Source organism: Eriocheir sinensis, chromosome 21 (assembly GCF_024679095.1).
Source record: "Eriocheir sinensis breed Jianghai 21 chromosome 21, ASM2467909v1, whole genome shotgun sequence".
NCBI classification, from domain to species: domain Eukaryota; kingdom Metazoa; phylum Arthropoda; class Malacostraca; order Decapoda; family Varunidae; genus Eriocheir; species Eriocheir sinensis.
Genome location: NC_066529.1, coordinates 2,708,889 through 2,728,703, shown reverse-complemented (window position 1 = coordinate 2,728,703; position 19,815 = coordinate 2,708,889). Strand labels below are relative to the sequence as shown.

The 19,815-nt window shown below is 47.8% G+C and overlaps 1 protein-coding gene across 1 annotated transcript; it reads right to left on the bottom strand.

Annotated features, from left to right (window-relative positions):
* Positions 1 to 15,242: 15,242 nt before the first annotated feature.
* On the bottom strand, positions 15,243 to 18,216 carry LOC127001512 (uncharacterized). The gene is made up of 2 exons (XM_050866115.1): positions 18,060 to 18,216; positions 15,243 to 17,813 (listed from the first exon to the last, which is right to left on the bottom strand). Exons 1-2 carry the CDS (start codon positions 18,078 to 18,080, stop codon positions 15,426 to 15,428), a joined length of 2,409 nt encoding a protein of 802 aa, XP_050722072.1. The 5' UTR covers positions 18,081 to 18,216; the 3' UTR covers positions 15,243 to 15,425.
* Positions 18,217 to 19,815: the final 1,599 nt, after the last annotated feature.

The window sequence follows — 19,815 nt, the reverse complement described above, 5'->3', positions numbered from 1 at the left end:
AAGGTAACTACAAAGACGTTGTACTGGTACACCTCTTATTCCAATATTATTTTATTTGTTTATCAAAATATGGTGATTTAATGAATTGAATGCTTTAGTGCGTGCGTGTGTGTGTGTGTGTGTGTGTGTGTGTGTGTGTGTGTGTGTGTGTGTGTGTGTGTGTGTGTGTGTGTGTGTGTGTGTGTGTGTGTGTGTAATGAGTCTGAGTAACGAGCAGGTGATGAAGGCAATAAATAAACACACACAGCCGCCCCTCCCGCCAAGGTGACAGCGCTGAGATTCTCATCATTACACAAAACATAAGATATCGACGTGTGTGTGTGTGTGTGTGTGTGTGTGTGTGTGTGTGTGTGTGTGTGAGGGGGGGTGGGGGGCAGGGGTGAATGAGTCTGCGCCGAGGCTTTGTCTGGTGTTGTGATATTTATCGCCGCCCATCAAGGGAGACGAACAGATTAATGTTTGTGTTGTTGTCCCGTTGTTGAGGGGCGGCGCGTGGGCCCGCCATGCCACGGGACGCTTTGTTGGCCGATTACCGCTGCACAGAGGAGCGCCACGACGCCCGTGATGGATGGCGGGGATAAAGTGTGCCGCAGTGCTGAGGGGAAGAAAATAGCAATGATATAACGCCAAGAAAAAAAAATATTATTGCTATTAGTATTGTTGTTGTTGTTGTTGTTGTTACAGATGATCATAATGGGGATACTACTATTACTACTACTTTTACTATACTACTACTACTACTACCACCACCACCACCACCACCACTGCTACTACTACTACTATCAATAATACTAACAATTTCAATAAGTGACCTTTTTCTCACCAGCGAGTAGGGAAACTGCGCATGTACTACCGAGATACGAGTCTTCCATCAGGGTAAATAATTCCCGGTGAAACATCTCGCCACGAAGTATTCTCATTCCTTTCACCATTTTTATTTTCTGGGTCAAGGACGGACTGATGAGGGACTGACCGTGACACCTTACGAGAACATGAAGAGGAAGAACAAGAGGAGTTGTCGTCCTCAGAGCATAAGAAACAGAAGGAAACTAAAGGGGATATTATACTGGGCATATTTCCCGTGGATCTTCAGTCAAACTACGATTTCCGCTGGCGTGGTTCTCAGTTGTTTGTTGTTATTGCTGCTGATGAAGATGATGAGTAATACCGTCGTCCTTCAGTGAAATCTACCGTAGCTTTGGAAGATCGTGGACACGTCAGAAAACCACGCAAATATGAGAACCACGCCAGCGGAAATCGTGGTTTGACTGAAGATCCACGGAAAATTTGCCCAGTGTAATAGCCCCTTAACGCTGGAGGGAGAGGAAAAGTGTATGTAGTTTCCCTCCCTATATCTACCTTTATTTTCTATCTATCCACCTAAACATCCGTCTACTTGTATATGAATTCCTATCCCTCCCTAACAGCAGACGCATTAGAGCCTGAAACATAAACGAGAATCGAAACCATCAACTCATAATTACAAAAAAATGACACTAACGTCCGCGGGGCATGACGGAACTCTCTCTCTCTCTCTCTCTCTCTCTCTCTCTCTCTCTCTCTCTCTCTCTCTCTCTCTCTCTCTCTCTCTCTCTCTCTCTCTCTCTCTCTCTCTCTCTCTCTCTCTCTCAAGCAGGCAAGAAGATAGTTTTGAATTAATTTAGGCTCATAAGGTTCAAGAAGCTATTTTTATTCAAGAGCAAAATTTTGTCAGTCTACCTATGTTAATCTCTCTCTCTCTCTCTCTCTCTCTCTCTCTCTCTCTCTCTCTCTCTCTCTCTCTCTCTCTCTCTCTCTCTCTCTCTCTCTCTCTCTCTCTCTCTCTCTCTCTCTCTCTCTCTCTCTCTCTCTCTCTCAGGCCGGCAGAGAACGTAGCATAAGGAAATCAATGAAATCCCATAAATCTGTGCGGGGCTTCATATTGAATAAAAAAGAACATCACTAATCTTACTGAGCTAATCTCCCCCTACCCACCCACCCACCCACACACACACACACACACGCACACGTACATATCTGAGGTCTGAATGGCTGCCTGCTCGTATTTTTCCTCGTTCACCATCCATTACCATCCATCACATACCACTTCCTCTAACACGACACAACAGGTGAAGCATCTAGCGAATAACAGGTCGGGGCGGGGGGAGAAGAGAAGCGCCTGCGTCTTGCCCATCGCTCTCAGGTGATTACGCATACGCCTGCCTACCTACCTGGGCGTGATAAAAGGTTGCGGCAGGTGCACAGTCCAGGTGTTTGGTTTCCTCCTGCCTTCTCAGTGCAGGCGTGATTGCTTGTCTTCCTGTCTGCCTGTTTATCCTTCGCTTCACACACCATCGCCTCTTTCACGTGAAGTATCGGTGGTTATTATTGTGGCAGTGTTGATATATATGTTTGTAAACTGTTTGTTGGTATTGTAAGTAACATTATCATTATCAACAGTAGATGTGGTAGTTGTAGTAGTAATAGAGGTAGTAGCAGTAGTTGTAGTAGTTTGGGTAAGCGGTGGCTGAGTGGTCAGCTCGTTGGCGCCGCGTCAAGGAGGACGCGGGTTCGCGTCCCGCCCTGTGCCACAAGCTGGGATTTTTCAGTCACTGCCGAGTGGACTAAGACGCTGTCCAGAAGACCACCTAGCAACCCGGACTCTAGATTATCTCTCTAAAGGAGAGGGTTAATGAAGAACTACGTGGGGCAGCATGAGTCAAGCAAGATAGCGCCACTATAAACACTTGCTTGCGCCACAACGGGCTGGGGCCGACCATCAGACCCCACCAAGAAAGCCTACCGGAACCATAGGCAGAAACGTAAAAAATAAGTAGTAGTAGTAGTAGTAGTAGTAAGAGGAGGAGGAGTAATAGTAGTAGTAGTAGTAGTAGTAGTAGTAGTAGTAGTAGTAGTAGTAATAAAAGTAGTAGTAGGAGTAATAGGAAAAATAATAATAATAATAATAATAATAATAATAATAATAATAATAATAATAGTAATAGTGTTATTATTAATAGTAGTAGTAGTAGTAGTAGTAGTAGTAGTAGTAGTAGTAGTAGTAGTAGCAGCAGCAGCAGCTTTATAATATTTCCCATTAACGCAATTAAATAGGAAGAAGTGGGAGTTCGTTATAATGATCGTATAGCGCAGCCCGTCATTACTCTCTATATATCAAACATGCTGTATGGACCTAGCAAACACGAGTACGGTCAAACAAACGATCCAACAAAGACGAGAGTGATGGGAAGTCCTTTAGTTTAGTTTATGGGCCCGCCTCTTCGCCTCATTATATATATTACCGTAGGGAGGCAGTGTTTGTCTTGTTGATGGCTTTCAACCTTCACCACCTCCGCCTGCATTAACAATTCCTCGTTGCCTCGCAGGTCTTGCATAACACACGTGGGCAGCGCCGTCACCCCACCACTGCAGAGGAATAACTAGAGAATATATGTTCGACTTCAGTGTCATTTCGCGTGATTTTTGACAGTTTTTGAGACCTTTATGGTTGTGGGCGGCGGTTTCTGTTCCCGAGGGTTATGTTCTGATATCCACACTATTTCTATAACTCGAATTCTTGTAGATCTGTAAGGCGTTCAATGCTACCCCAGCCCGCTAGTGGCGCAGGCAAGTTTTATTTATAGAATCTACCGTGCTATATGACTCTTGGTTGTCCCTTGGTGCTCCCCGAAGTCGGTGAAGTTAGGGTTGATTGAAGATCTGGGCAGCATGTGGGTAATCTTTCGACACTCGGCGATGGTTTGAAAAATCAACGTGTTTTCGTGGGACTCGAACCCAGGTCCACGGGATCACCACGCCCGCACAGTAACCCCTCGGCAACCGCCTGCTCTATTAATTAAGGTATCAGACGGGGAGGGAAGTTGAAAAGATGCCTCTAGTTTCCGTAGAGTTTAACTAATTGGATGAGTAGCTATGTAGGTATGCGAGTTGCTGCGACACTAAAGGGCGGGGCAGGCGGATTGACGTGAGGGCGCTGGGTGTATCAAGGGTTGCGTGAGGGAATGAGGTAGTGAATGAGGGATGAGACGAGGCGTGACGGCTGAAAGACGAAGGCAAGCACACCATTACAATAACGAACGACTGACGGGCCAGAGTAATTGGAGACTCGCTTGTGATTTGACAGAGAATATTATAGAAAAATCAACAGCAGTGAAGGGTAAGGCGGACAAAAATAAAGGAAACGAAGTAAAAATAGAAGAAGCGATGAAAGCGAAGACGAAAAGGCATATGAAATGAAGGTGGAGGAAAGTAAAAGTCGTGAAAGTCATAGGATGTAAAAACCGATGACAGAGAAAAAGACTAGGAATAAAATCTAACCGCGGTCAAATTAAGAAAAAAAAGCCAAAAAAGATATACCTAATGGAAATGAAGAAAATAAAGTAAGACCCATGAAAGTTACAGGAAGAAAATAGCGCCAAAAAAAAGTGATGAAAGAAAACGGCGGTAAAATGAATGCTTTTATGCTGTTCTAATCTCCTTCCCTTCCTCCACTATTTATGTCTCTGTCCAGTCTGTCTGTCTGCCTCTATGTCTGTCTGTCTGTCTCTCTGTCTGCCTGTCTGTCTTTCTCTCTGGATTGTTACAAGATATCTAAAACTCTTCTGAACACACACACAAAAACATTATCCAGTTATGAATCGAAAATCTTAACCCATTTGTGTAATTCATGGGGTTACTACTAATCTACTACTACTACTACTACTACTACTACTACTACTACTACTATTACATCCCTCGCTCGCCCCCGTAATGGCAGGGTAGCGGGAAGTAATGGCCAGCACGTTACCTCATTATCTGCAGCGCGGCTCACCCTCATAAAAGTTTTGGCCCAAGTAATAAAGATTGAGACGCGCCTGGCGATGCTCGTACGTTCCGTCTTATTGCCGCACCTTTCTTATGCCATTCTACATAGTAAATACAGGAGGAGGAGGAGGAGGAGGAGGGGGAAGCGGACAAGGAGCAAGAGTAGGATTAGGATTAGGAGTACGATTAGGAGTAGAAGGAGAAAAAGGGAAAGTAAAAGGTCTATTATGTGTACCGTACCTAATTCAATTGATAAGTTTCTAACACACGGTAGTAAGTCGTTTAACATTACTTTTATCATGATTATGTTCTTTCTATATCTTCTCTTTATGGCTCAACTTGGATCCCTTCTATCGCCTCGCTGAGTTATGTCCTTTTCCTTGCAGTTCTCCACACGGCTCGGGGCGAAAAAAAAACTTCCTCATTCGCCTCGCTGAGTTATTTAATTTTCCTTACAGTTCTCCACACGGCCCAGGGCGAAAAAACTTCCTCATTCGCCTCGCTGAGTTATTTAATTTCCCTTACAGTTCTCCACACGGCCCGGGGCGAAAAAACTTCCTCATTCGCCTCGCTGAGTTATGTTATGTTATTTTCTCTTGACGCACAGGCTCGGACCTCTTCTCCTTTCATCGGCCGCCTGAGTTACTGGTGCCGCCGCCTCGCGAGTCCTCCAGTCTTCGGGGTGGATCCGGGGTGTTGTGGGGCTTATTTATGGCAGCGCGTCGAGGAATGTGTGTTATTGTCGCATTAGCATAAAGCAATTCGTCACTCCCTCTCTCTCACTCTACACACAGATAGATAGATAGATAGATATTTATTGACCACAACTTACAATAAAACGTATCAATCTCTAGTTTACAAAATGGTCCAGAAACTAGCATTTCTTTAAAACTTAGAATGAAAATATACACTAAACAAACGCGCAGAATACGTACAAGGTAATAAGAACACTTAGCACCACAAAACATACAGCACATAAAACGAATAAAACACACAAGAAACACGTTAAACACACACACACACACACACACACACACACACACACACACACACACACAACGGAACGACTATACATTTTTTTTCACTTATTATCAATGAAACCTTTGGGGAGGCGGTGGCCGAGCCGTCAGCGTGAGGGAGTGGTGAACCCTGGGACTCTAGCCTAGGTTCGACTCCCACCGATGCACGTTAACCTTTTCAACCATTGCCGAAAATTTTATGCAGAACACAGAAAACCAAACCAGAGACTACCAAAGAGCCATTATATTAGTGTTCCAACCATTAACATTGGAAGAAATTAAAGACAGAAAAAAATATATCACAAAAAACTGTAGGAGAATAAAAAAAGAAAATTCACCAAGACTAAAAGACCCAGTAACGCCAATCAATGATCAAGAAACAAGAAAAAGGACCATAAGTGGGAGGCGTCACAAAGGCAATCCCACGCCTACTACTGGACTGGACTGGCGGAAGATCACCCACATGCTGCCCGGGTCTTCAAGCAATCCTAACTTCGGCAATTTCAGTCGTTAGGAGCAGCGAGTAGCGGGCTTTTTTTTCTATTATTGTTTCCTTTTTTGTGTGCCCTTGAGCTGTCTCCTTTGTTGTAAAAAAAAAAAAAAAGTGGAGCATCTGGGGGCAGCATGGGCCAAGCAGGTCATACATCACGGCAGCGACTATAAATAAGATTCACCTGCGCCACCAACAGGCAGCACCTAAAATAAAAAGACGAAAAAAAACCCTCCATAGCATTTCTTGACACCATATCAAATTTAGGCTTTGAAATTCCAACTCCCCGACCACTGAAATTGCGTGGTGATTACATGAAAAATCTTCCATGTGTCACCTGCTTGTTTTGATGGATATGACTACTACTTTATAATTTCCCGAGCCGGTGCGGACCAGATTGTGTCCATCGCGTGTCAGAGGCACTTCACGCTGACTCATCCCTCACACTCGCACTCACATCCTGCACACACTCAGGGTCGCTGCCCAGTGTTACGCGACGCCCAGCCTTCGGTCCATCCACTGCCGGAGGGTGACGGTACAAGGGAATTCTCTCAGTTATCTCCATGTGCATCAGCGTTACCAAATTATCGTACTCATCCACGCAGCACATTGTATTTTCCGGTTTCTGACTCACAGCTGTCGTAAACAAACACCAATAAGTAACGCTTTTATCGATAACTTTAACTGGAATCTCGTTATCTGTGTGGGTAGGAGAGTTTTGGGGCCTGGAACTGATAAAAGCGATGTTATGAGTACGATAATATGGTAACGCTGCTGTGCATCCTCCTTTTAAACGCATCAACGTAAACCGAGGTGCTCTTAAGTTTGATTATTTTCGACTTCGCTTTCCGGTTCACTGTTCCCTTAAATTCCACCGCCGTTCACCGTTGCCAGATTGTCGTACTCGGGGCATCATTTTTACAGGCTTTTCCCCCATAAATATCACCAGGAAACAAAAATAATTAACCATTTCAACGATAACAAGATAAAAAGACAGTTTTTGGTGCCCAGGAGACAGTGTTTGGGTTGTAAATCGGGAAATATAAGAAACTGAGTACGACAATCTGGCACCGTTGCCGCCGTTAGTGTTCAGAATTGATCCAACTTGCCTCATTACTTGGCTGCCTTGCATCTTCACTTTAAACGGTGATTGATTTCCTCGGGTTGCTCTCTCTCCAGCCGCCACCACCACAGTGTTCATGATGGTTCTAATCCTCCTCATCATTGCAGAGCTACGAGAGGAGGGCCACAAGAGCGTCCATCCCCTCACAAGGTGCTGCATCACTGTCTGAGTCCACGTTATTCACTTTTCCCTTCGGCGTCTGTACGTCGGCCTCACGTGGGTCAGGGAGCGCCGCGGTGGTCCAGCATGCGTGGCGGCGCCTCGACCTGGGCGGCGGTGGTGCTCGTGGTCTGCTATGTGTACCTCCAGGTGTCTCGTCGTTAGTATCTATGTGCTTTGTCGCCCATATTTGCTATGGGTGCAACCCCCAACCTGTTCAACACCCCAACACAGCCTGCTCCACACACTCCTTCCTCCAGTAGAACCTATTAACACTCCCCACACGTTGACCAGCAGCGCCGCCCCAGCACTATGCTTCCCTTTTCACAAACATCATCAGCTCACAATATCCCCCTGCCATCTAAAGATGTCACGTTCCCCACACCCTGATGACAGATTTCTGACAGGCGGGGCGGCGGGCGTTGAGGTGCTGCGGTTTCAGGAGGACCGCGTGGCTACCAGCAAGACAGTGGCGTTCTACAAGGGCACGCTGGACCCTGCAGAGAAGCTCTCGTCCCTCTCACTCTGCGGCAGGTTCTTCCTGTTCACCCTCCACGGCTGGGCCACCTTCTTCGCCCTCTTGAACGAACAAAAGCTTAAGGGCGTTTTGGAGGCAGGTGAGTGGTGCAACCTTGATTAATGGAAACCTAAAATGGAGTTGACTATGGCGCAGAGGCTCGCAACAAGTTGGAGCAAAGATATATGAGTGATATTGCTGTTATAGCAAACCAATGAGGAAAAATGATCAGCGAGTCTGACATCTGAGTAGGAGCGGGAATAATAAACAGTAAGGCATCAATCTGGAAGTAAGGCGGCAGGCAGGAATATCCACAGAGATAGACAAAAGTTTAAAGAAGTCAAGTGTAAACAAGAAAACAAAGAAATGTCAGAATGCCGCCAGGAATAACGGCAAGGGCGGTGATAAATTGAGGAATCAGTAAAGTTGTGCGCTTAAGTAACCAACCCTGCCTCGCCGACAGACGTGTGGGTGGAGCGCGTGAGGCCCGTCATCTCCAGGAATTGGAACTTTCAGATCCTCAAGAAGAACCTCTGGGTGTTCAGGTGAGCGCCATTCACTTTTATTGAGTTGTAACAGTGCCTCTGTGTGTGTGTGTGTGTGTGTGTGTGTGTGTGTGTGTGTTCACAGTGGGGTCAGTGTCATGGGAAGGGTTACCACACCCCTATGTTTCATTAGCTGATTCTTACGGATCTCGTCTAAGCGATTTTCAAGATAAAAACATCTTTCTATTAACATAATTACGTCATGAAAACTTCCTACCTGTATCGTTCGTAGGTGGCACCACCTGTGCTTCACCTACGACCATCAAAAATACCAAATAAGCACCTACGTGGACGGCCGCCTCAACAACCACCAAAACTATGAGATCGACAAGCCTGTGTCCGGGAACGGGGCTCGGCTCGGGCAAGGCGTCGAGCCTACGAGGAGCCTCAGCGGCGATCTGACGCAGGTTGACCGAGGAACGCTCTGTTATTTTTGAAGAAAAAGGGAATATGAAGGCAAACCGTCTTGTTGATGTTTTTGTAGGAATTTAGATGAACAACATACTTTGTATGTAAAGCTTAACCCCCTTGTGTCATCCTCTGCTTCAGGTCAACGTGTGGGATCGGGCTCTCGCCGAGGACGAGATCCGCCGCATCGCCAGTTGTCAGGAAGACATGCAAGGCAGCTATGTCTCCTGGGACGTGGGCTGGACGCTCCAGGAGGTCACCAGCCATGAGGTGCCTCTCGCCGATCTCTGCAAACGTGAAAATGGTACATATTACTTTTGGTTCCCTTCAGTTACTTACAAGGTTGCGACATACTTGTGCCGGGCGCTGGGCACAAGGCTCCCTTTCGGCAAAAGCCAGGAGGAGATAAATACCATATATGGACAGGCGGAAGAAAAGTTCCCTAAAGGCCACGACTGTCGTGATGACATCTGGATAGAACCCAACGATCTGAAGCTGGAGGGAGTTTGGATGATCGACGATATGGTGGTCAATGACGAGGTTAAGTGGGGGCCAAAGGAACCCAATGGTTTGAAGTACGAGAACTGTGCCGTGTTTTATCCCTACGGTGTCGCTGATGTTGACTGTCAAACGAATCTAAACTGCGTCGCGTGTGCCTTCACTGAACCCGGAAGATTTTCTTTACTGGGCACCTGCGAGTTGGAGGTACGAAATGTTTACTTCACGGCCTTCCAGGAGAGCGACGAGTTGATTTTCATGGGTTACGGCGCCTACCACATCAAGCGGCTCAACAAAACCTGGACATATATCAACGTAGTCAAAAACATGACCATCGCTTACCTGGAAGAGACTGAGTCAGATTTCCCAATGGGTCGACTCTGGTGGCGGCTGGAGCAACCAGTGTGTGACCAGAAGGCCGGCGGCCGGCGGAGGATTCTGCTGTCTCCCTGCCCGCCCGGCCACTTCACTTGCGACGACGCCACCTGCATCCCGCTGCTGCAGCGCTGCGACCTCAAGTATGACTGTGGCGACAACAGCGACGAGCTGGAGTGCGAGTCGGTGTCCTTCCCGAGCGGTTACCAGAAGCACCTGCCGCCCCGCCGCGGGGACTCGAAGGAGGCGGCGCTGCCCATCGTGCTGACCGTCAGCGTGGAGTCGCTGGCCGTCAGGACCCTCGACATGGTGATGGAGGTGTCGTACCAGCTGATGCTCACCTGGATGGACAGCCGTCTGCTGTACCAGGACCTCAAGAAGGACAGCACCCTCAATGTGCTGCCGGCGGACGTGGTGGAGCAGCTGTGGACCCCACAGGTGGGCTTTATCAACACCATCAAGAGCGAACACACCCTCATGGACGGCGACACCATCATGCAGGTGGACCGCCTCGCCGACTCCATCGGCATGAAGCCCGCCACGCCCGCAGAAGGTGAGTTCTGGGCCCCGTCGCGTGCATGGTACGATGGGAATGAAGGTTTGTCAAATAGTCCATGCAGCAGCCTTGGACACATTCATCTACACCACCAGTGTTATAATTCGCTAAACCACATAATCATCTTATTAACAAACTTTTATTATAGAAGCTTTAGTTTCATGATTAATTATATATGATTAATTACATGATGAACTTCCTTTGCCCACAGTGGAGCTTTTCTCCGGCGACAACAACACACTGACGGTGAGGAGGAAGTACGGCACCGTCTACATGTGTGACCTGGACCTCTCGCTCTACCCCTTCGACGTGCAGGAGTGCTTCATGCACCTCAGGATCTCGTCAGCCACCAAGTTCTTTCTGCTGTTCGATACCGACAAGTCCGTCGTCAACAACTCTGCAAACCGCCTTTTGGTGGAGTATGAGGTGTGTTACAATTGCTCCGTGTGGTGGTGAAGGTAGTTTGATGAGATGAAGTTGTGGTCACCTTGTGTGCAGAGCGAGAGGGCCAGCAAACTGCGGGAGGATTCAGGAACGATTCGAAAGTCTGATCGAAACAGTAAAGAGGCGACGAAAAATCAAATTGTTTTAAGACAACTTGCCACCTAAACACGACCAAAGTGAGAAACAAAGATACTTCGGAACCCGGGTTAGTAAAGATTAAAAAAACAAAAAAAACATCCGATTGAAAGCCACACCACCCCAGGCCTGGAACCATATCTTTACATCTTGCTGCATAATTTATACTCACAAGAAATTATAAAAAAAAAACATGTAAAGAATAACTTTTAGGTACCGGCGCTATGGACCGAACGTAAACAACAACAACAACAAAATAATAAGTATACATTTAATCTGATGTAACTATTGGTGGTGCATCAGGCGTCTCTTCGTGGCAGGTGGAGACTCTGGATCTGGTGCACGGGGACGAGGGTCTGTTCAGCGGAGTCAAGGTGAGAGTCCCGCTCACTCGGCGCTACGGCTACGCGATTCTCAACATCTACCTGCCCACATTGGTGCTTCTCGTCGTGAGCTACGTGACGCTCTTCTTCAGGCCCTCCATCTTCGACGTGAGGATGATGTCAGCCCTCACGGTGCAGCTCGTCATCGCGACACTCTTCTCGCAGGTGTGTGGCGGTGGTGTGCCTCCTTAACCCGGTAGCTGCGACGGGCCAAATTTGTGGCTTTACCGTGTAGCAGTGACGGGCCAAATTTGTGGCTTTACCGTGTAGCAGCGACGGGCCAAATTTGTGGCTTTACCGTGTAGCAGCGACGGGCCAAATTTGTGGCTTTACCGTGTAGCAGCGACGGACCAAATTTGTGGCTTTACCGTGTAGCAGCGACGGGCCAAATTTGTGGCTTTACCGTGTAGCAGCGACGGACCAAATTTGTGGCTTTACCGTAGCAGCGACGGGCCAAATTTGTGGCTTACCGTGTAGCAGCGACGGGCCAAATTTGTGGCTTTACCGTGTAGCAGCGACGGGCCAAATTTGTGGCTTTACCGTGTAGCAGCGACGGGCCAAATTTGTGGCTTTACCGTGTAGCAGCGACGGGCCAAATTTGTGGCTTTACCGTGTAGCAGCGACGGGCCAAATTTGTGGCTTTACCGTATAGCAGTGACGGGCCAAATTTGTGGCTTTACCGTGTAGCAGCGACGGGCCAAATTTGTGGCTTTACCGTGTAGCAGCGACGGGCCAAATTTGTGGCTTTACCGTGTAGCAGCGACGGGTCAAATTTGTGGCTTTACCGTGTAGCAGCGACGGGCCAAATTTGTGGCTTTACGTGTAGCAGCGACGGGCCAAATTTTCGCCATGATATAAACCCCCCAAAATAGATGATGCATAAACTGATCACAAAAGCGTTGATATATATTATGAACCAGTTTGCGTGAGTGATGATTTTTTTTCTCATTTTTCTCGCTTAGAGGGACCTTTAAGAAACATGATCCCCGCAGGTACCATGTTAAGGTGTTTATCTTTATTTGTAGTCACGATAACGATCCATCTTTGCTGTGCGGGCTCTGGGCCACAACACACACAGCGACTTTTAGGCCCCCTTTACACTGAGCCGAATCAGCATCCGGCGATCGCTTATAGACCACTTTCCGACCTTGTGCGACCCTTTCACATCAACATCTCACACCCAAGACCTTGCATACTCCGAGTCGCAGGGTTGTCGTGGCCCGGAGTCGGCGCAGTGTGAACGGGGCTTTAGTGAGTCCACGAGTCTCAGTAGTGTGATACTGGTCCATCTTTGCTACGTGAGCATGAATCAGTAGTGTGTGACGAGCTCAAAACTGTCACCCATTGTTTGCGGATGTAAGGTTCTAAATGAATAAAAATGAGCAATTCTGTGATGAAAGACACAACTCCCGATAATCTTATGCTGAGAGTAATTTTCTGATGAACAAAATGCACAGTTGCTGCACACTTCTACTGTAAATCTGAAACTACAGATAAGTATCTATACCATGTACATTTCGACTTCTACCGTAATCATCATATTAACCCCAAACCTAAATCGTAAAATGTTCTATAAATCCTCCACTTAGTTAAAGAAATAAGTATGGAAGAGATGTAAAGCGTGCACCTACATTCCCTGGCGCCCTACAGCCTGGTCCTGAAGACTGACCTTTTGCTCTCCTTCAGGTGTCGGCCTCCCTGCCCAAGACTTCCTACTTTAAGATGGTGGACGTGTGGCTGATATTCTGTATTGGCATCACTTTCCTCGTCATCATCTTTCACGTGGTGGTGGACAACATTCTCTACGGTAACGAACACCCAGGAGGAGTCAAGGTGTGGGTGAGCTCCAAGGGCAACGGAAAATTTGACTCTGGGAGCTGGAAGTCTAAGGGAGGCATGCACGGTCAGGGGGGAAGGGAGCTACTGAGCCAGCGGGTGGTGTGGGCCACAAAGGTACTGGTGCCTGCTGTGTTCTTCCTCTTTAATATCATCTACTGGGGCTACATACTGGGCTAGTGACGGCCTGGATATGGAGGAGCGTCACGAGGACCTAAGACAGGGGAATTACGGACTCCTTAGAATTAGTACCGACTCCTTAGAATTAGTACTGACTCCTGAGAATTAGTACTGACTCCTGAGAATTAGTACTGACTCCTGAGAATTAGTACTGACTCCTGAGAATTAGTACTGACTCCTGAGAATTAGTACTGACTCCTGAGAATTAGTACTGACTCCTGAGAATTAGTACTGACTCCTTAGAATTAGTACTGACTCCTTAGAATTAGTACTGACTCCTTAGAATTAGTACTGACTCCTGAGAATTAGTACTGACTCCTGAGAATTAGTACTGACTCCTGAGAATTAGTACTGACTCCTGAGAATTAGTACTGACTCCTGAGAATTAGTACTGACTCCTTAGAATTAGTACTGACTCCTGAGAATTAGTACTGACTCCTGAGAATTAGTACTGACTCCTGAGAATTACTACTGACTCCTGAGAATTAGTACTGACTCCTTAGAATTGGTACTGACTCCTGAGAATTACTACTGACTCCTGAGAATTAGTACTGACTCCTTAGAATTAGTACTGACTCCTGAGAATTAGTACTGACTCCTGAGAATTGGTACTGACTCCTTAGAATTAGTACTGACTCCTGAGAATTAGTACTGACTCCTGAGAATTAGTACTGACTCCTGAGAATTGGTACTGACTCCTTAGAATTAGTACTGACTCCTGAGAATTAGTACTGACTCCTGAGAATTAGTACTGACTCCTGAGAATTAGTACTGACTCCTGAGAATTAGTACTGACTCCTGAGAATTAGTACTGACTCCTGAGAATTAGTACTGACTCCTGAGAATTAGTACTGACTCCTTAGAATTAGTACTGACTCCTTATAATCCTGACCTACTGTACTGACTCCTAAGAATCCTGACCTACTGTACTGACTCCTTATAATCCTGACCTACTTTTCTTCTCGCTGACTCCACCTGGAACTGCTGACGTGTATGAAGAGAAGTGTTGCCGGCGAAACATGAACGCCGGCACGCAGCTTCACACGATCATGGCAACTTAAACAGCCGACACCCAAGAGTCTGAAGTTCCAACGGTGCCAGATTGTCGTACTCAGCCTCCTATAATTACCGACTTCCGACCCCAAAACTGTCTCCTGGACCACAATAACGAAATTCACTTATAATTATCGTTAAAATAGTTAATTCCTGATGCTACTTGGCAATAGCTGTGCGTCAGAAGCCGGTAAATACCATGGCTCTGAGTACGATGATCTGGCAACGGTGGTCTGAACAAGTGTGTCTGGATTGCCTCCTTCAGCACCTTCAGGCACCGGACAAGTGTTTTCTTTTTCATTTCTGGTCAACATTAAGTACATTATGTTCGTGTTTTATCCTTTTTTCCTTTACACTGAGGTTACCCATGCATATTAATCTTCATAAGCAAGTGTCATTCAAAGTAAAACAATTAGAATGTTCTTGAACGAACTCAAAGAATATAATACTTGTTTTTTTTTGTTATTAAACGTCTCCTGAGATTTTTTTCTGATAACAATGATTTACTATATTAATTGCAACTACTGATATTTTGGATGGACTACAGCTCATCAGAGAGCGTTCATCTCCCCTCTCTCTCTCTCTCTCTCTCTCTCTCTCTCTCTCTCTCTCTCTCTCTCTCTCTCTCTCTCTCTCTCTCAACACACACACACACACACACACACACACACACACACACACACACACACACACACACATAATGAAATAAATTCCAATAAAGAATGTATTTTTTTTATTTTCGTCAAAATGCTTTTTTCACATTACATTTTCCCAACTGTTAGTACAAAAAAATCAGCACCGGTTACCCTTGTATAGTAAACGTATCAGGTCGTAGTCAGAAATTCAGCTTGAAGAATGTCCGTCCTGTCTTTTCTCTGCTCTTTGTACGGCTAAATTCACTTCAGTGGTCAAGAGCAGTGAAGACGTAACCATACTTGCCGGCACTCGCCGAGCCGTACTGATGAAGCAAGACATCACCAACCACGTGGGTCGAGTGACCAATAGGCTGATAGCTGTCTCTGACTTCGACGGCTTCAATGATAGCGGGAACGACAGCTGCTTCAGAGGCACCAGTGCCACTCCTCAACTGAGTTTCATCCAGGAGAGTGGGGACCGGAGCAGCAACAGGAGCTGCCTTGGTCAGGACAGGAGAGACAGGGGCAGGAACCACATCAAGTTTCGAGCCAAAATCGTCTGAAACTTTAGGAAGGTGGTCACCTTCTGCCACAAATCCAGTCTCAGATCCTGCAATGTAGTTAACAATAAGTCTCTGACCCTCGCCAGGCGGCAGGAAGCTGTAGCTTCCCTTGATGTTGAGGTTGGCATCGGCGCTTTCGGAGCGAGAGCTATCATCGGCGGCGTAACTGAACGAGTAGGAGGCGTCCCTGGGAGAGGAAGCTGCGCTGTAAGTTAGGGCAGGAGTGTCGGGGTCTGCTGCTGTGTACCTGGCTCCAGCGAGGGCGTTTGCTTCTTCCTCGCTAAGGACGGGCACAATGTGTCCTGTGGGAATACCTGATTCTGCTCCGGGAACAGGTGGACCCACGGGTAGGGAATCTCCTCTGGCAATATAGCCTGTGGCTGCCCCTGCCACGTACTCGATCTTGTGGTCGACTCCATCATCCGTCACGTAGGAATATTTTCCGCTTACTGCGTTGTCAGAGTCCCCAGACTCACTCCTTGAACTGCCGGAAGTGCCGTACGAAAAGCTGTAGCTCCCATCATCTCCAAAACTGCTTATTACGTCAGCCACTTCATAAGTGGACGGGGCAGCAGGCGCACCAGTGCCGCTTCTCAACGCAATCACATCTTCGAAAGCTGGGACCGGGTCAGCAGCAGGGAGAGGGGCCGGGTCAGCTGCTTTGTACACTGACGGTGTATCATGCACGGGTGCAGCAGTTTCATAAGCCCCAGAAAGTTTTGAATCAAACGTGGCCTCTGGTGCCACTGGGAGATGGTCTCCCTCGGCTACAAAGCCTGTGCCAGATCCTGCCACGTAGTTCACGCTGTACCGATGACTTTCACCTGGAGGCACAAAGCTATAGGTTCCCTTGATGTTAAGGTTTGAGTCTGCACTTTCGGATCGAGAACTGTCGCCCGCATCGTAGCTGAAGGAGTATGCGGCGTCAGAGGGAGCACTGTACGAGATGACAGGTGATCCTGCTGGCTCAGAGGAAGCTACAGGGGCTGCAAGGGCTGCGGAGGCCGAATGAGATGGAGGAGCTGCCTTAGTCAGAACGGGGTAGACAGGTTCAGCAACACCAGTTAGTTTCGAGCCAAAATCATCTGAAACTTTAGGAAGGTGGTCACCTTCTGCCACAAATCCAGTCTCAGATCCTGCAATGTAGTTAACAATAAGTCTCTGACCCTCGCCAGGCGGCAGGAAGCTGTAGCTTCCCTTGATGTTGAGGTTGGCATCGGCGCTTTCGGAGCGAGAGCTATCATCGGCGGCGTAACTGAACGAGTAGGAGGCGTCCCTGGGAGAGGAAGCTGCGCTGTAAGTTAGGGCAGGAGTGTCGGGGTCTGCTGCTGTGTACCTGGCTCCAGCGAGGGCGTTTGCTTCTTCCTCGCTAAGGACGGGCACAATGTGTCCTGTGGGAATACCTGATTCTGCTCCGGGAACAGGTGGACCCACGGGTAGGGAATCTCCTCTGGCAATATAGCCTGTGGCTGCCCCTGCCACGTACTCGATCTTGTGGTCGACTCCATCATCCGTCACGTAGGAATATTTTCCGCTTACTGCGTTGTCAGAGTCCCCAGACTCACTCCTTGAACTGCCGGAAGTGCCGTACGAAAAGCTGTAGCTCCCATCATCTCCAAAACTGCTTATTACGTCAGCCACTTCATAAGTGGACGGGGCAGCAGGCGCACCAGTGCCGCTTCTCAACGCAATCACATCTTCGAAAGCTGGGACCGGGTCAGCAGCAGGCAGAGGGGCCGGGTCAGCTGCTTTGTACACTGACGGGGCCACAGCTTCAGGAAGCGTTACCTCAGGAGCCACCGGAAGATGGGCGCCTGTTGCGATGAAGCCTCGCTCATCAGCCGTATACTCCAGCTTAACGTCGGTGCCTGTCGGGTCTTTGTATCCGAACTCTCCGCTCAGACGTCCGGGTGTCTTCGCCATAGCCTGCTCGAAGATTCCGTCGGCGGTGTCGTAGCCATACTTGTAGGTGCCGTCAGAGTGCAGGACGTAGTACTGGGCCCGATGTCCTCCTCCCACGGTCGGAATTTTGTAGTCAGAATCAGGATCAGGAAAACTTAGCGCGCTAACCACCGCCAGGGCCAACACCGCCTGGAAGAGAGGTGGAAGTGTTACAATTTACCTTCTGCTTGGGGAAATACGCATTAGCTAAAACTATGAACTGTGAAAATTGTGCGTAAACATTTACGTATGTAAGAACATAACGATTAAAAGAATATTGATGTATATGATATGTAACTGTGTGTGTGTGTGTGTGTGTGTGTGTGTGTGTGTGTGTGTGTGTGTGTGTGTGTGTGCAAAGTAAGGCACGAAGACACGTGTGGATGCAGTACTCACTAAGCTAGTCCAGGATCCCATGTCTGCGGCGGTTGGCGGGATTCTGGCTGACGCTGGTCTACTTGCCCCTTATATACCCGGCGACATGCGTTCGTACATACATGCGTGCTCCACCCTGAAGATGGGCACTGGATGTTCTTCGCAGCGGGAATCCTCTTCAGTTGGATCATTCAGGGGACCTTCCTTGCAGAGCGGTCGTGGCCCTCTTGATATCGCTCACGGAGGCGACTCATTGGGGGTGTTACATGACTTTTCTTCAACGCTAAATATCACAGTCACAAGTACGAGAAAGACGATGGATAGTTGATAAAAAAATGTATGTCTTATGAGGTTTGCTTGTGATGTATTGTTGTGATCTATTTAGAAGAGGGAAGCGGACGAAGCAATGCTGGACAAAGTGGTTGGCCTTGCCTGGGGCGGCGAGGATGTGTAGGAACTGGTCCAAGGCAACGCGCGCTTCTCTTGGATCTCCGGCCGCACCTTCACTTTCAGGCAAGGCTCCTCCCCTCACACACACACACACACACGCGGATCTTTGTGGCATGCTCGCCTCACAACCAAGAGGTCCCAGGTTTGATTCCTCGGCGGAGTGGGGACTGGGGACGGGTGGGCACGCAGTCTCCTTTAATCCGTGCCCCCTGTCCTCCCAGCAGTGGATGGGTACCGGGTGTCAGTCGAGAGTTGTGTCCCGCCTCCCGGGTGTGTGACGATAAGGTTTCAGTCGTACCCAGTTCCGTCACGTGAACTCCAAACTCATTCTGGGAGAGTACTGGCTGGCGATCGTGAGTCCGGCGCATGATCAGACCATGGTGAATGACACACACACACACACACACACACACACACACACACACACACACACACACACACATGGCAGACAGAGGGCACCACAAGGACTACTCTTACCCCGCCCGCTTAAAATGTACGGTTTGCCCAGAAAAATTACTTACTCTAGAAAAATCTCTATTGCAATATGTCTATGGTCTGTATTTTCTTTCATTTCTGTATCTCAACCACAATATATATTACAACACAACTAAAGCTGTTTTCAAAGATTAAATATAGGTATGTGTATGTGTGTGTGTGTGTGTGTGTGTGTGTGTGTGTGTGTGTGTGTGTTGCGTAGAGGCGTGCGTGTCGTGTTCGCGTATGCGGGTCCATCTCCCCGTCCGAGGTCAGTGCTATGCCCAGCGACTTCTACCTAATGCTCCTTGAGTGCTGAGCCACAGCCGGACAACAGTGCTGCTACAGTCTCCGGGCGCCACGCTTGGACCCTCCGTATAGGTGTGGAAAAATTTAAATTAATATTTGTTTCTTCGCCTACAGCAAAAGCACTCCAGTGGCTTGTGCCTGAGAAGTAACAATTGCACAACCACAACGCGGCGTTTCGTGACCCCTGCTGTCAGCAAGGCGGCTAGAGATCTATTGTTGCTATAATGTATTATGATGCCATTCAGCAGATTAGAGTGTAACGACATCAACGGCAGGAGCTGAGCTTCGCCATGCACTCATCTCCTGGTCTTACGGATGACGCTGGCTGTGGGCGGAAGTCAACGCAAGGAACCTAGTCACGACACCTGCATTATGAATTTTTTTTTCTTTCTCAGTAAAATGTAGCTTCCTCGGACGCGTCAGGGATCTGAAGAGGATTAGGTTAGCTATGTTAGCAATGGGATATCTTTATGCCTTTGATATATCATATTGCAGTATATTCCATGTTTTATTGACGTGTTTTGGAAGGAGAATCGCAAGGAAC

Bases quoted from the DNA above. Each gene is read 5' to 3' on its own strand.
- LOC127001512 (XM_050866115.1), bottom strand. From the start codon at position 18,080: ATGGGATCCTGGACTAGCTTA. The intron at 17,814-18,059 runs GTGAGTACTGCA...CCTCTCTTCCAG, and splicing joins TGGGATCCTGGACTAGCTTA to GCGGTGTTGGCCCTGGCGGT.